The 14,977-nt window shown below is 46.4% G+C and overlaps 5 protein-coding genes across 5 annotated transcripts; 3 read left to right on the top strand and 2 right to left on the bottom strand.

Moving 5' to 3' along the window:
• Positions 1–837: 837 nt before the first annotated feature.
• Positions 838–2,540, top strand: LOC131265026 (lactase-like protein). The gene is made up of 4 exons (XM_058267288.1): positions 838–1,038; positions 1,115–1,687; positions 1,758–2,305; positions 2,375–2,540. Exons 2-4 carry the CDS (start codon positions 1,133–1,135, stop codon positions 2,538–2,540), a joined length of 1,269 nt encoding a protein of 422 aa, XP_058123271.1. The 5' UTR covers positions 838–1,038; positions 1,115–1,132.
• Positions 2,541–2,988: 448 nt separating this feature from the next.
• LOC131265025 (myrosinase 1-like) lies at positions 2,989–4,952 on the top strand. Its single transcript, XM_058267287.1, has 5 exons — positions 2,989–3,026; positions 3,096–3,294; positions 3,394–3,960; positions 4,026–4,838; positions 4,938–4,952. Exons 1-5 carry the CDS (start codon positions 2,989–2,991, stop codon positions 4,950–4,952), a joined length of 1,632 nt encoding a protein of 543 aa, XP_058123270.1.
• A 723-nt stretch (positions 4,953–5,675) lies between these two features.
• On the top strand, positions 5,676–7,425 carry LOC131265024 (lactase/phlorizin hydrolase-like). Its single transcript, XM_058267286.1, has 4 exons — positions 5,676–6,425; positions 6,496–6,807; positions 6,874–7,112; positions 7,179–7,425. Exons 1-4 carry the CDS (start codon positions 5,871–5,873, stop codon positions 7,423–7,425), a joined length of 1,353 nt encoding a protein of 450 aa, XP_058123269.1. The 5' UTR covers positions 5,676–5,870.
• A 5,249-nt stretch (positions 7,426–12,674) lies between these two features.
• LOC131263124 (antigen 5 like allergen Cul n 1-like) lies at positions 12,675–13,724 on the bottom strand. The gene is made up of 3 exons (XM_058265280.1): positions 13,702–13,724; positions 13,133–13,643; positions 12,675–13,071 (listed from the first exon to the last, which is right to left on the bottom strand). Exons 1-3 carry the CDS (start codon positions 13,721–13,723, stop codon positions 12,822–12,824), a joined length of 783 nt encoding a protein of 260 aa, XP_058121263.1. The 5' UTR covers position 13,724; the 3' UTR covers positions 12,675–12,821.
• A 517-nt stretch (positions 13,725–14,241) lies between these two features.
• LOC131265023 (antigen 5 like allergen Cul n 1-like) lies at positions 14,242–14,898 on the bottom strand (the record flags this gene model as incomplete). The annotated part of the gene is made up of 2 exons (XM_058267285.1): positions 14,242–14,500; positions 14,579–14,898. Coding segments are annotated over 2 exons (579 nt in total), but the record flags the coding sequence as incomplete, so codon positions are not given.
• Positions 14,899–14,977: the final 79 nt, after the last annotated feature.

Raw genomic sequence — 14,977 nt, 5'->3', positions numbered from 1 at the left:
AAAATTATCAAACTGTCCAAATTGTTCATACTTGTTGCTACCCCAACTGGATTTACTCAAAGGTGTAAATATTTAACATCTACAACACCTACATGATTAATTTTCGGTATCTTGCTTGATTGAATAATGCATGCAATCTGATGCGATTCTTGAAAAATGGGATCTGAATGGGAACTCCTTTTATAGTTATAACTCGGCCTAAAAACATTGTTCCCGAAAATAATTAATTGGTTTGTTTATTTTGCATGCATTTTGTGACGTCATTCATTGTTGTAAGTCACATAAACAGGTACAATTCATTCCGTCAATTTACCGCATAAAAGCATGGAACTTTCTAGTTGAGATAAGAAATTTGGTTCATATTTTGTCACACTATATATTTTGACCACATATGTTATCTCTGCAGACCAGACAACGAGTGCTGGTCGTGTTAAATTAATTACATTATGATCCCCCCCACTGGCATGGCTGCACTCTCCATAAGATAACGGAAGCTCCAGGGGACCCCATTGATTGTTGCTATATTGATGTTACCGAACAGCGGCGCAAAGATAAGAGGTACATTTAACGTGGGAAAGAGTCTATAAGGTATTGTCCTTACGTCCGTTGGTATAGCTCCATGGGATTAGGCTGTTGATAGCGATATCGATATCAGATGGAAAGTTGATACCAGTTTTATAGTGGGCCCCGTGCCATTTTCTAACGACAGTCCAGTGTCGGTCGTATTGGAGGAAGGTGGTTCAGAATGACACGTCTTTGCACATTGTAAGCTGGATCGGTGTAACATTTGCGTGTACTTTGGCTTCAATAACTTGTTTTCCCTCCATCAGAGTGCTCCTATTTTTTTCTGCCGTTTACGGCCAGCGGCGGTTTGCAGATGATTTCAAATTTGGCGTAGGAACTTCCTCGTATCAGATTGAGGGAGGTTGGAATGAAGATGGCAAAGGAGAGTCCATTTGGGATCGGCTAACCCATGAACACCCGGAGAAGATTGTAGACCTCAGCAATGGTGATGTTGCCGCCGATAGCTATCATTTGGTGAGCAGTTTATATCTCTAGCAACGAGGAAAACTAGCGATCATAACACAAAAATTGCCAATTTTTCGTTCTCTAGTGGAAGCGTGATGTAGAAATGGTAAAGGAGCTCGGTGTGGATATCTATCGATTCTCGATCGCCTGGTCGCGCATCATGCCGACAGGATTCAGTAACGAAGTGAACGAACACGGAATCGCCTATTACAGCAATCTGATCGATGAGCTGTTGAAGAATGGTATCACGCCCATGGTGACGCTGTACCATTGGGATCTTCCTCAGCGACTGCAGGAGATGGGTGGCTGGACGAACGAACTAATCATCGATCTCTTCGTCGAGTATGCCCGGGTGCTGTACGAGCGCTATGGCGATCGTGTGAAGATCTGGACGACGTTCAACGAACCGTGGCAAACGTGCGAGAACTCGTACAGCAATGACGCTATGTCTCCGGGCTACATCTTCCCAGGCATTCCGGCATACCTTTGTGCACACAACTTGCTCAAGTCGCACGCCGAAGCGGTACATCTCTACTGGGACGAGTTTAAGCCGGTGCAGCAGGGTTCGATCGGAATAACGCTGGACTCTAGTTGGTGTGAGCCGGCGTCCGACTCCCTGGAAGATCGTCAAGCAGCGGAACGTTCGTTGCGCTTCAATGTAGGTTGCAAACGCAGGTCATCCTTCGCAAATATAATATACCTTTTATCGACTCCATTATTTCCCTTAGCTCGGTTGGTTTGCTAATCCCATCTTTTCCGCAACGGGTGATTACCCGCTGGAGATGCGGGAAACTATTGCGAGGTTAAGTGCCGCCCAAGGATTTCCTGAGTCCCGACTGCCCAGCTTCACGCCGGAAGAGATCGCACGTATCCGCGGGACGTCCGAGTACTTCGGTCTGAACACCTACGGCAGCTCAATGGTTAAGGCCAACGACGGTCCGTACGATCCAGCTGCTGGACCGTCCCATGAGCACGACACCAACGTGATCGGTTACGCCGATCCGAGCTGGGAACAGTCGGCCTCCACTTGGTTGAACATCGTCCCCTGGGGGATGCGTAAGCTGCTGAACTGGATCCGCGAGGAGTACAACAACCCTCCACTGTGGATTACCGAGAACGGTGTCAGTGATTTCGGTGGCACGATGGATGACATGAGGATCGACTATCTGAACGACTACCTGGATGCCGTGCTCGATGCCATCGACGATGGGTGTGACGTGAAGGGATACATCGCTTGGTCCTTGATGGATAACTTCGAGTGGCGTGCCGGATATGTGTAAGTGAAGCAGGTGTTTTGTTCCAACACTTATTACAAACCGTTTTCTTCAACCTCTTTTGATTTCAGTGAAAAATTCGGTTTCTACTACGTGGATTTTGAGAGCACCGAAAAGACGCGATACCCCAAAGCGTCTTCTAAGGTTCTGACAAATATTGTTAAAACACGCCAGATTGATGTTAATTACCGACCACAGCCGGACGTTCTGATACCTCCACCGCAAGGAAGGCATTAGAAATATGATTTGTAACAAACCGAAATTAATAAAGAGGGTTTAATGTATCAAGCGTTAAAATTATACCTAAAATATTCTTTACTATCACATTATTGAGTTAAACATTGATATTAATTGAAGTGATCTCTATCTGTTGCTATTTACATTTACGAACATCCAATCAATCATTGGCACGACAGTTTGTCTTGTCCGTTTATCTGCACGTATCTCCAGGGATTATTTTCGGCTATTGTATAATTATGGGTTCGATTCCGACCTCGTCTGATAAACACCTATAAACGAGAAGAAATCGACATCTGATAGCATCTTGAAATGTCTGCCTGTTGATAGCATAATCTTCTGCAAGCGACGTGACGATTCGCTCGGGCTACCTTTATAGCGATCGAAAATCGAATTAAGGGTCATTCGTGCCTAGGTTTTCGGCCAGTGAGGTAATGATATATCGAAGATGAAGTACGTGCTGAGTGTTGTGCTACTGAGCCTGTGGTAAGTGATGCGGGATCGGGCAGGTGTCGTAAGATGGGTCATCGTTTTGTACTTGGTTCTTTTTAACAGTGCCGTCCATCTTGCTGGTGGTCAACGGAAGTTTCCCGAAGGTTTCAAGTTCGGCGTTGGAACGTCGGCGTATCAGATCGAAGGTGGATGGAACGAGGATGGGAAGGGTGAATCGATCTGGGACCGTTTGGTGCACAGCCATCCGGAGAAGATAGCTGATCGGACGAATGGAGATGTTGCCTGTGATAGCTACCATAACGTGGGTATTGTCTTCGATGACCGCGAACGCGTAGGACTTCGAAGGGGGTACAATTTTTGATAATCCTCGACATGTTTATCTCTCTCTCTGTTCAAAAAGTGGCGTCGTGACGTGGAAATGATACGAGAGCTTGGTGTCGATATCTACCGGTTTTCGTTGGCCTGGAGCCGCATCCTACCGACGGGCATCAGCAATCAGATCAACCATAAAGGCATCGAGTACTACAACAATCTTATCGATGAGCTGCTCCGGAACAATATCACCCCGATGGTCACGCTGTTCCACTGGGATACGCCGCAGCGGCTGCAGGAGCTCGGTGGCTTCACCAATCGACTGATAGTGGGCCACTTCCGAGAGTACGCGCGCGTCGCTTTCGAGCATTTTGGCGATCGAGTGAAGGTTTGGACCACGTTTAACGAACCCCCGCAAAGCTGTCGTCAGCCGTACGAGTATGACGCGATGGCACCGGGCTATGACTTCCCCGGCATATATACGTACCTGTGCAGCCATCATGTGCTACTGTCCCACGCTGAAGCGGTCGATCTCTACAGGAAGGAGTTCCAGCCGACGCAAGGTGGACAGATCGGTATCACGGTGGATGGGTCGTGGGCTGAGCCACTAACGGAGGCAGATCGTGAGGCTTCCGATATCACAATGCAGTATTTGGTAGGTTGTGGCATAAACCTAATGTCTATAGGGAATACACTAATCGATTTCGATGAACTCCACAGTTCGGTATCTACATGCACCCGATCTACAAAGGCAACTACCCACAGGTGATGATAGATCGCATCGGCAACCTGAGCATACAGCAAGGATTCAAACAGTCCCGCCTTCCCACGTTCACCGCCGAGGAGCTGGTCAAGCTGAAGGGATCATCGGACTTTTTCGGCTACAATGGCTACACCACGAACCTGGTGCGCATGAACGATGAAGCGAACTCGGCCAACTTCCGTGTGCCATCGTTCGATCACGATCGCAATACGGTCGAGTACCAGGACGACCGGTGGCCATCGACCGGTTCCGGCTGGCTGAAAGTTAACCCACGCGGGATGTACAATGTGCTGGATTGGATCCGCCGCGAGTACGACAACCCGCCCGTGTGGGTCACGGAGAACGGAGTAAGCGATCTTGGTGGTACGCGCGATGTCAAGCGCGTCCAATACTACAAGGACTACCTGAACGCGATTCTGGACGCGATCGACGATGGGTGCGACGTGCGGGGCTACGTGGCATGGAGCTTGATGGACAACTTCGAGTGGCGTGCCGGACTAAGGGAACGTTTCGGCCTGTACTATGTGGACTACAGCGAACCGAGTCTACCAAGGTATGCAAAGTCTTCTGCTAGAGCGTTCGCCAACATCGTACGCAATCGTCTGATCGATCCGGACGACATGCCCGAGCCGGAGTTGTATATCCCTGGACCGGACGAGACGGTTACCACGACGCCAGCGCCGGTGGACTCTACCACGCCGGACGATGATGGCGCTGCCGCTGGGTTACTCGTTTCAAAGGTTGTACTAGCCATATCGTTTGTGGTTTTTGTAATTAGAGCCCACGGCGAATAGCGAACTTTGCCTGTGTGTGTAAAAAACACATGTGTATATTTTGAATTCTAATTACATTGCCTTGTTACATTCAAGTTCAAATCGAATTAACATCTCACTATCAACATCCCGAAAAAGCAAAATAAAAAAATGTACCGAAAGATCGTCAACTCGTGTCCCGCCGAAATGAACTTGACCTACTGATCTACCAATCGCAGAGGTTTAGACCAATAGACGCCAATGCCGGTGAGGAATGCAAAACAGCTAACGACCTAATGAATAACTGGTTATCATGGAACAGACAGATTATGATGTTTCAACTTCCGTTCATCGATTACTGGTAAACAACCTCCTTCCGATGTGTTGGGTGAAATAAATAAAAAATATTCACACCATAGTTTAAAGAAGAAATTATTCCACATATACTGATGCGAGAGTATCATTTTTTCCCCGATCTTCTTATAAGGCACAGACGCAGCTTGTTCAAGTTTTGGAGGAACGGGTTTATGGCGTCACCATCGCAGCGTTAGCGTAGTGGTGAAGATGATAAGATTAGGTAAGCGGAGACATGCTGAACGAAACCGGCTCCATTTGTGGTCAGTCGGTGTTGAACTTTATTCGCGTATGGTTGATGACACATGTGGAATCGCCGATCGACATGAGAAACGGTTTATCTCGAGTGCAGTGGCTGTTCGCTTCGGTGATAATAGGCGTGGGTAAGCTGCTTCATTGTTTGCTGAATGCAAACAAATGATAGAACTGAACTTGTTTGTTTATTTTCATTTAAAAAAAATACCAGTAGTGGCCGCAGTGGACGATGCCGCCAGTTGGCAACAGAGACAGTTTGCGGCGGACTTTAAGTTTGGCGTTGGCACATCGGCCTACCAGATCGAAGGTGGGTGGAATGAGGGTGGCAAGGGTGAATCGATCTGGGATCATCTCACGCACAACTACCCGCGGAAGGTGGTCGAGGGTGCGAACGGAGATGTTGCCTGCGACAGCTACCACCAGTGGAAGCGGGATGTGCAGATGGTGAGGGAGCTCGGTGTGGACTGGTACCGGTTCTCGATCTCCTGGCCGCGCATCATGCCGACGGGCCTTAGCAATAACATCAGTGAGGCAGGACTGCGGTACTACAGCGATTTAATCGACGAACTGCGACGGTACAACATCTCGCCGATGGTGACGCTGTACCATTGGGATCTTCCCCAGCGGCTGCAGGAGATGGGTGGATGGCTGAACAAGCGGATGGTGCAGTACTTCGTGGAGTACGCACGGGTTGTGTTCGAGAGATTAGGCGACCGAGTGCAACTCTGGACGACAATCAACGAGCCGTGGCACGTGTGTGAGAATGCTTACGGACGAGACGACATGTCGCCTGGGTTAAACTTCCCCGGCATCCCTGCCTATTTGTGTGGGCACAACGTTTTATTGGCTCACGCCGAAGCAGTTCGGTTGTATCGGAGTAGTTTCGCTTCAACACAACGCGGTTCAATCGGTATTTCGTTGGATTCACGCTGGGCAGAACCGGACCAAGACACACAAGATGATCGCGAAGCCGCAGAGTGGCAAATGCAGTTCCATGTGAGTCAGTCTTCCACAATATCCACGCCAGAGTTAGTCGATTCGAATGCTTCCTTCCTCCTCCCTTCAGCTCGGCTGGTTTGCGCATCCCATCTTCACGGAGAAAGGCGACTACCCGGAGCTTATGAGATATCGCGTGGGTAACCTCAGTTTGGAGCAAGGGTTTTCCCAATCGCGTCTACCGACGTTCACCCCGCAAGAAATTGCCCTTCTTCGTGGTTCGTCGGACTTTTTCGGCTTGAACACCTACACGACGTCGTTGGTGCGCAAAAACCATCAAAACGCGGCCGGTTACCCAGTGCCGTCTTATTTGGACGATATCGGTGTGATAGAGTCTGCCGATCCCGACTGGCCGGTGGCTGAAGAGACGTCCTGGATTAAGGTAACAACACCATTGAAGTTGGTTCTTAAGACCTTATAGGTTGCTTAAATTAAAATCTCCTAACAGATAGTACCGTTTGGCCTGCACAAGCTCCTGAACTGGATCGACACCAACTACAACAGGCCGATCATCTACATCACGGAGAATGGTATCGGATCGGGACCGGGTACAAAGGATCCACAGCGCGTTGGGTACTTCAATGGTTATCTGAATGCCGTGCTAGATGCGATCGAGGACGGTTGCAAAGTGCACGGGTACGTCGCCTGGAGCTTGATGGACAACTTCGAGTGGAGGGACGGCTACTCGTGAGTAAAACAATGCACGAGAATACCAAAACAAACCTTTGAGATCCATCGCTTGTGTCATTGCAGTCAAAAGTTTGGCCTGTACTACGTCGACTTCAACGATCCCCAGCGTACGCGTTACGGCAAGATGTCGGCGAAGGTGTTTGCAAACGTCGTCAAAACGCGCAAAATTGACCCGGACTACAAACCGGATCCGGATGTGCTGATACCGGATGCAACGGGCAATGGCTACTCGCTTCTGCCGGATGTGCTTGTATTTGTGGCGACCACGCTGGCTGCGACCGTTGCACGCAGGATGGTGCGAGGTTTATGATAGGTTTTTTTCTAGTGTGATTGTTGCTATCACATTCTTCGTTGATATAAAGAAGTTTTAAATTTCTTTCTAAAGTTTTATTCTTGAAATTCAAATAATCAAATCACTTTGAATGCTATGTTTTAAATCATCCACTGACATCGATTCTGGTACAAAAGCACAAATAAGATAGATATTACAAATAATCATCCTGTTTGATTCGGGTATGGATTTTGCCAATGAAATATACCGAAATTAAGGTGTCACTATCACTAAAATAATGCTTATTCTCAATTTGTGTTGCATCCGACATCACCGAGGCGGTTGATAATGAGCATCATAGAACAAAGTAGTATCAAACGTATGAAACTGCATGGAACTGGAATGTGCACCTTACAAGACACCCTTTTCACCACGAAATGTAGGACACCGGTGGCACTAACAACCGCGAACGAGGTCGTTTTTCATCATCAATGGAGTGTGCATGCAAAACAACAAACTCACGCGGGGGCAAATTGACGGATAAATCCAATGTATCGGTAACGCCATCAAACCGGTGCCGTTGTTTCCAACGATATTTGCCGTACAAAGGAAATGCTGGCCAAAGGACACGGTAGGACCGGGAGATGCACGAACCCGACAGCAACAATGTGCTTGGTTGCGCTTTTCCCGCCCACTAACACACAAGTTTCCAAACACCCACCCACCCACAAACGCACCGGGCGCCATTGCTTTGTGTTGTTCTTTGCTTCGGACGATTGCGTTCCGGTAACCGCAAGCCAGCAATGTGAAGGTGAGTTCAACCGGTGCTTTCCTCGCTGGCATGCTCCGGAATGAGGACACTATAAAAATTTTTCTTCCGAGAGAAAGGAAGAGGAAGGTGGTAAGAAAGTGCAGCAAACTGCACCATTTCAGGCAAGTGTTTTTGTTTGGCGCGGCTTTGTTCTACACAACGAACTCCGTCTACTGCTGGCCCCAAATGCCCCCCGACCCCGAACTCACATCACGCATTTCCACATCAGTCGAGAAACTGCAACAGAACTGCACTTTCTGTGGTTTCCAATGTTTCCGCGTGAGTGTCGGAAAACTTTGCCCCACCGCGGGAGGTGCTGGGCGGGAACCAAGCATTCTCCTCGCTTGAGGAGCTGTTTCATCAATCGTAAATGCTTTCAGCTCGTCCATTCCTGTCTGCTCGAAAAGCGATGAAGATTCCATCCCATCCGGTGAGATTTTCTGCCAACTGGGGAAGAGTTTTCCCGGACGGCGGAAAAAGATACACTTTCGGTCGTTTGTGTGTCACGGCCTCGCTCTCTCGTTTGGCGACCTACAAAACGGAAAAGGCGACGCTTTTAATCGTTCCACCGTTCGTCAAGCGGACACACCGTTAGCACTTTTACGATTGTGTGCAATCAACAGTGTAGCGGATGGATAACGAAGTACGGAAACAAAAGGACCCGATCGTCCGCGAAGACGTTTCAGTTTCCTGCGGGCGAAGGGCATTGTCATACGGTCGAAGAAAAGTCTGTCGTGCAGGTTGTTTGAAGCGAGCTTAACATGGATTGGAGCACATGTCGGAAGAAATTTCATGACGATTTCACATTGGGATATATTCTTTTCAACACAAATTATTATTTTTATCTCTCCTTGGATTATTGGATTATTATAATCCTTACCTGAAACTGAAATATGAAATATACTAAGTATATTAAGTCGAAGTGGTTTTTTTGAACGCCTGGTATTTTTGTATAAATGATCAAGTAAAATCTAGCGTACGAGAAGTTTTGTGTTGATCTCACAAAAACTGCAATTGCCCGAATTATTCGAAGCATAATCGAAGATGCTATTATTCTGTTTTGCATTCGAAGCACAGGATTGAAAATGTCAAACCGATGCAAAGAAGTCACAGTATTGAAAAACTTTTGACTCCAATCTCATCGTCATGTCTGACACAATCACGCTCATGTCGAAAATATGTTTTGCATAATCTATTTTTTATGTGCATAAATTAATCATAATCTTACATTCGATGGGACGCTCGCCATGTCCATCAAATGTCCGGCGCAAACCATCGCTCGAGTCGAACTGGATGAGATGCATGAATTATCCCGATTATCACTAAACTTAGTTTCCGATGGACAGTTGCTGACGGACTGGTTCGTCGTTTTCGTCTCCACACGCGCAGACATATACTGCATCCCACGTTGCCATTCCTCGCCCCACTTCGATTCGAAACTGGCAAATGGGCAAAGTTTTCCCTTCCTTCCGTGCAGTCCGGTTTCGTGCTGCTGCACTTCCCGCAAGTTCGTTTCTCGGAATGGCAAAACTTGTCTAGACGGTGCAGAGTGTAGAGCATGTGAAGCATGAAAAAGAATAAATGAAAGAGAAGGAGAGATCGAGAGAGAGAGGGACGTTTTGAGAGATGTTGAGAGATAAATTGCAATTATAAAAAAAAGGATTCCAATGGTCTGGCTTTCCCGGGTAGACATATCGTGGTCGGTGGGAAGGTGAATTTTTCGTGTGTTAGTAACAACCCAGACGAGTAACGTTAGTAGTTTCTAATACCGTTAGCATTCAGGATGTGTCGTTTATGTATCCGTGGGACGCTTAAAACCATCTCATGCGCACCGCACCAAGCCCAACCAGCCAAAGGTACGAGGAAAGGACAAGGTAGAGAAAAGTGCATACTACTGGGACCAAGTACAACTGGTCCCCTATAGGGTTAGTCTGGAGGCACATGGGCAATGTGTGTACTTGTGCCGTTGTGAGTGCTCAGCTGCGAGACGATAAAGGAAATCCTTTTTCGAATAAATTATCCTCCGCATCGTGGCGAGCCGGGGTTTTGCTGCAACCCAGTGCTGCTTTCTAGCGACTTTACGCGCGACTTTCCTCGGTTTGGAAAAAGCTGACCTTCGCCGGGACCGAGGGAAGGCCCAGAATGTCGTCTGCTCGGTGCATTGAGCACCAAATTCCGAACCGTTTAGCCGTCCGAGGCACGTGACAGCTGTGATTTGATTTACGATCGCCAACTGCACGACGTTCGCCAGCGTCCGGGGTACACAAAGTGTCCGATTTCGTTTCGTCGGTCGGTTTCTGAGACAACAGTTCTGTTTTATGCTAATCGAAGGCTTTTGGTCGTAGAACAAGCAAATTGTCAGTGGCCATGTTATGGTTCTGAACTGGCTTTGGTGATTGGATCGAATTAAGGGGTTTGTTTTGGGCAGCCTTTCCGTGTATGGATTTCTATTCTTCATTTAGTAAATCTAAGAAAATATTACAATATTTTCTCAATATATACAATATATAGAAATACAATGTATAAACTATGGGTACATTGTTTTTAACTAACAAGCATAGTTTGATAGCAGAGAAAAAACGCAACCTGTAAATTCAACCAAATCTTCTTCTTCTTGGCGTAACGACCTCTTGGTCATGCCTGCCCGTTAAGGGCTTTCGAGACTTGTTTCCCTGTTGTACGTAGATAGTCAGTCCTCTCGTACAGGGGAGGGTCCGGTCTCGGTTGAGATTCGAACCCACGCCGTCGAGGTGGTGAGCCTCGGCGCTCATTGGCCGATTTTTCTAACCGGCGCTATCGCTCGGCTGTCGCGGACCCCCAAAACCAAATACAATGTTTATTTTTAAGTTTTTTTTTTAAAATCATCTAACGAGAATCCTCTACTTACCGAAAAGTCAGAGAATCTAGAGATTTTGGGGACTGTGAGGAAATTTCTCCCAAACAAACTAGATAAAATATTATGGTAAATCATACTACAATACAATAACATTACATAATTTTGCTAAACACAGTTTAGAGCTTCCGAGAATATTTCATACTAGCTGATTAACCCGATTTTATCCGGGTAGAAATAAATTCCAAACTGAAGAGTGTTTGCATTCAGTATCAGTTTTCCATTTTACAATCTTAAATTTTGCTATGTGCTGAAAATTTTGGTATTACCTTTAGTCGACGAAACCATGTAAATATACATTTTGCATTCATTACTTAACTGTGCTTCCAGCTTAGTACAAGCATTTGACATTAATCCATTAAAGCAAGTATGAGACAAACTGTGCCTGAACCACAGTTGGACCAAAACAACAGATAATCGACGATTGTTTTAGAGCACCGCTACCATCAACCCGCGATATTTATGGTGTCAAATAGTGTCTTTTTTTTTAATCCGTCGCATCTGTCGTAAGGTGGCATCATTTTTTTAAGATATTTTCTATCGTTCAGGTGATAGAAAGTTAGAAGTAGGAAGGAGGCATAAGAATGTTCGGCATTTCAAACTTGAAAAATTGGCTTTCTTATAATTATGTTTGGTTGAATTGATTAGACCGATTTTGTATGATTGAGAATATTTGTTACGCAGGAGAGATGAGATTGACCACTCAAACTGTGACCATTCGATTTGGTGACCCCAAATTGTACGAAAATGATACCCATTGCATTGTAACCATTGTTTAGCAAAGAGATAGGATGGGGGCTACCTTACCCCTTCCGCCAAATGGATGAAATATTCTCACTTGTTGGCTATATGTTAAAATAGTATGTGGTCCAATTTTTGTAAGAACCCATTTCATAATTAACGAATTATTATATATATTTTTCATAATTATAATCGATAGGTATTCGAAAGCGGGGGTAGGGATGGAGGGCATTAGAAAGAATAAAAAATTAGCTTTATTCCAGCCAAGTTTGGTTCAGATAGACTTAGTAGATTTTGCGTAGCATACATGTGATAAGAATTAACGCTTTTCATTTTGAGCATTGCTATTATTTTTCTGAAGAGGAGGAGGGTAGAGGGAGTCTGAGGTAAGATTGAACATTAATAGTAAGACCATTCGATTTAGAGACCAAAAATAACTCGAAATTAATACCCATATTGCATTCATACCATTTTCGGGGTATGGTGTAGTATGAGAGCCCCCCTTTCCCCTTCCCTTAGAAATTTTATATCATGCTATGTTCCTGTGTGAGCAGTATGTGTACCAATTTTTTGGAAAATCCATTCAATAATCGTTGAGTTATAATTGTTTTTCGTTAATTTTAGAGGGTAGGTGTTCGGGAGGGGTAGGGAGGTATGGGGAAATCAACAAACGAAGTTCAGATCATTTAACCTTGGAAAATTAGCTACCTTCCTGCCAAGTTTGGTGGAAATCGGCCCGGTAGATTTTGCGTGTGATCGCATCACTCAATACATATACATACATATATATACATATATATATATACAGACAACGGTGACTTTTATATATTAGATAATTTTAAAATTGTTTCCATGGAATTATATTCAGTTTAATTTTACGACATCATGTCTTTGCATTAATTTTGACAGTCCAATCTCCATTGTCCAGCTGTAGAACGGTAAATTGTGTCCGAGAATAAACCCGACTGTTCCGGGGTCGCTTTAGATTCCCTACGAGTCCATCAGGGTACGTGGTTTCTCGCCCGGATTGCAGAGTCCTGGGAACTTGGAGTTCCGACCACGTTGACATTTGGACGCGGCTGGCCCGGCTTGGTACACCGATTTGTCCATAATGTTCGTGACCGAGTAGTTGCAGACGAAGTAGTAAACGTCGTACTGGCCGTCCTTCCAGAACCACAGGGAGCATCCTACCTTCGTGCTGCGATCGCTAGCGATCTGCGTGAAGTGTCCGATCGGTTTTCTGAGGAAGAAAATTGATGCCTCCTCAGCTCATGGAATTTCCAGGCGTGGATGGTACCTACCCATTGTACGACGTGGGGTACTTGGCGACGTGCTGCGGGCGTGCATCGAGATACTCGCCGAACCAGCTGGAGATAAACTTCAGCACCAGCTGCTTCTCGGTGAACTTGTAGCCGAAGTACTTCGTGATTGCAATGTTCTGGCCGGCGTACGGGAACTGCTTGGTGGCGCGGCAGCGATCGTGACCGTAGTTGCAGGAGCGTGCATTCGCGTCGGCCAGCTCGGCCAGCTCCGTGTCCCACACGAGGGTGGGCATTTTGACTGCCTGCGGGTAGGGTCGGATTTTACCCAGCGCCAAGTTGGACCGGTTGAGGTTGTGCTGGTCTAGAATGTATGACTGCATCTGTGGCGAAAGCACCACCTTCCTGGCAGCTCCCATTCCACGGCATCGAGATCCCCCGGCGTACGGTGGTGCGTCACAACCGACGTGAGGCCCTCCGTGAGGGCACAGGTCACGGCTGCAATACTGTCCGCCCGCGCTCACCAGCACGAGACCGAAAATGAGAACAATCCCTACCGGATACCTCGCCTATAACTACTGAATGATACTGACTCGATGTGAAAATATTACCTTTTACCTGCCAGGAACCCATATTCACTTCAACTCTGATGGAATATTCTGACGCGTGCTACCTTTTTATAGGCCTTGGTGACTATCAGCCATTACAAATCGAAACTATTTGCTTGGCTCTCACGTGCGAACGGCTGTTCTAACAACGTTCCTCCGCGCAAGCATTGCGAAGTCGGAGGCAGTTGTAAAACTCGCAAAGGTCGAGAAACAAATATAAAAACCGAACGTCACGGATAAGATAAGCCCGACGGTTGGTTTGTGGTGGAAAATGTTTACAACTCTGTGCAATGAGAAACATGTGTTTAATCTTCCCCAACAAACTGACTGGAAAATTAATTTAAATACAAGGATGATATAAATTGCCTACATTTAGGCGTCCACACACGATCGACGATGCGATCGATTAATTAATTTAAACTAACGGTCTTTTATAAAACGTGTTTACTGAAAAGTGAAAGTTTTGAATCTGATGTTCAAGGTGTGTTTAGCATTGAGTGCAACTTTTACCCTATTTTATTGCTTTGATAGTCTACCAGTGATTTAGTTTGTTATTGCGTTTGGTGTAGAAATAATGTGCTCCTTGAACGAGCACAATCCTGGATAAAAGTCATTCTCTCCGGTGCGGCATTGGGAAGCTTGGAGACCTCGCCGGTAGACGGGTTGACCTTCAAAGTTGGCAAAAGAATAGTTGCACACAAAGTAGACGTTAGTCACATCCGATTCGTTCCACGTCTGTACTGCACATCCTATTTTCCAAGCACGATCACTGATCATTTGCGCAAAGTGACTGATCGGAAGGCTACGGAGAAGAAATAAGGAAGTATACACAGAGAAGGTTAGATGCTATGTCGAGTGATCATTAGTTTAGGTAGCTTACGCTGTCGTCTTCTCTGGAAACCGATCCAACTGAGCCTGCGTGGTAACATTGTACTCACTCGACCATTTCTGAATCAGTTTGTCAACGGATGAGTTAGAGCCGTCGGATGTGTTAGCGAATGCCAGATTTTGCCCAACAAAGCGGAAACGTTTCGTATTGCGGCATGCGTCATGAGCGTAAACACAGGAACGTGCGTTGTGGCCAGCTTGGCGGGCAAGCTCATCATCCCAGACGAGCGCCGGCATTCGTACAGCGGAATCAAACCCCTCTAGCTTCCCTGTTGCGAGCTTTGAACGAAGCCGGTTATGTAGGTCCGGAATAATAAATCTTCCGATTGGCTCCACGTTGATGCTTTGAGCTGATTTCCCCGCACAAGCGGGTCCTCCACGGGTTGGTGGT

Source organism: Anopheles coustani, chromosome 2, assembly GCF_943734705.1.
Source record: "Anopheles coustani chromosome 2, idAnoCousDA_361_x.2, whole genome shotgun sequence".
Classification (NCBI taxonomy): domain Eukaryota; kingdom Metazoa; phylum Arthropoda; class Insecta; order Diptera; family Culicidae; genus Anopheles; species Anopheles coustani.
This window is presented reverse-complemented; position numbering and strand designations above follow the sequence as displayed.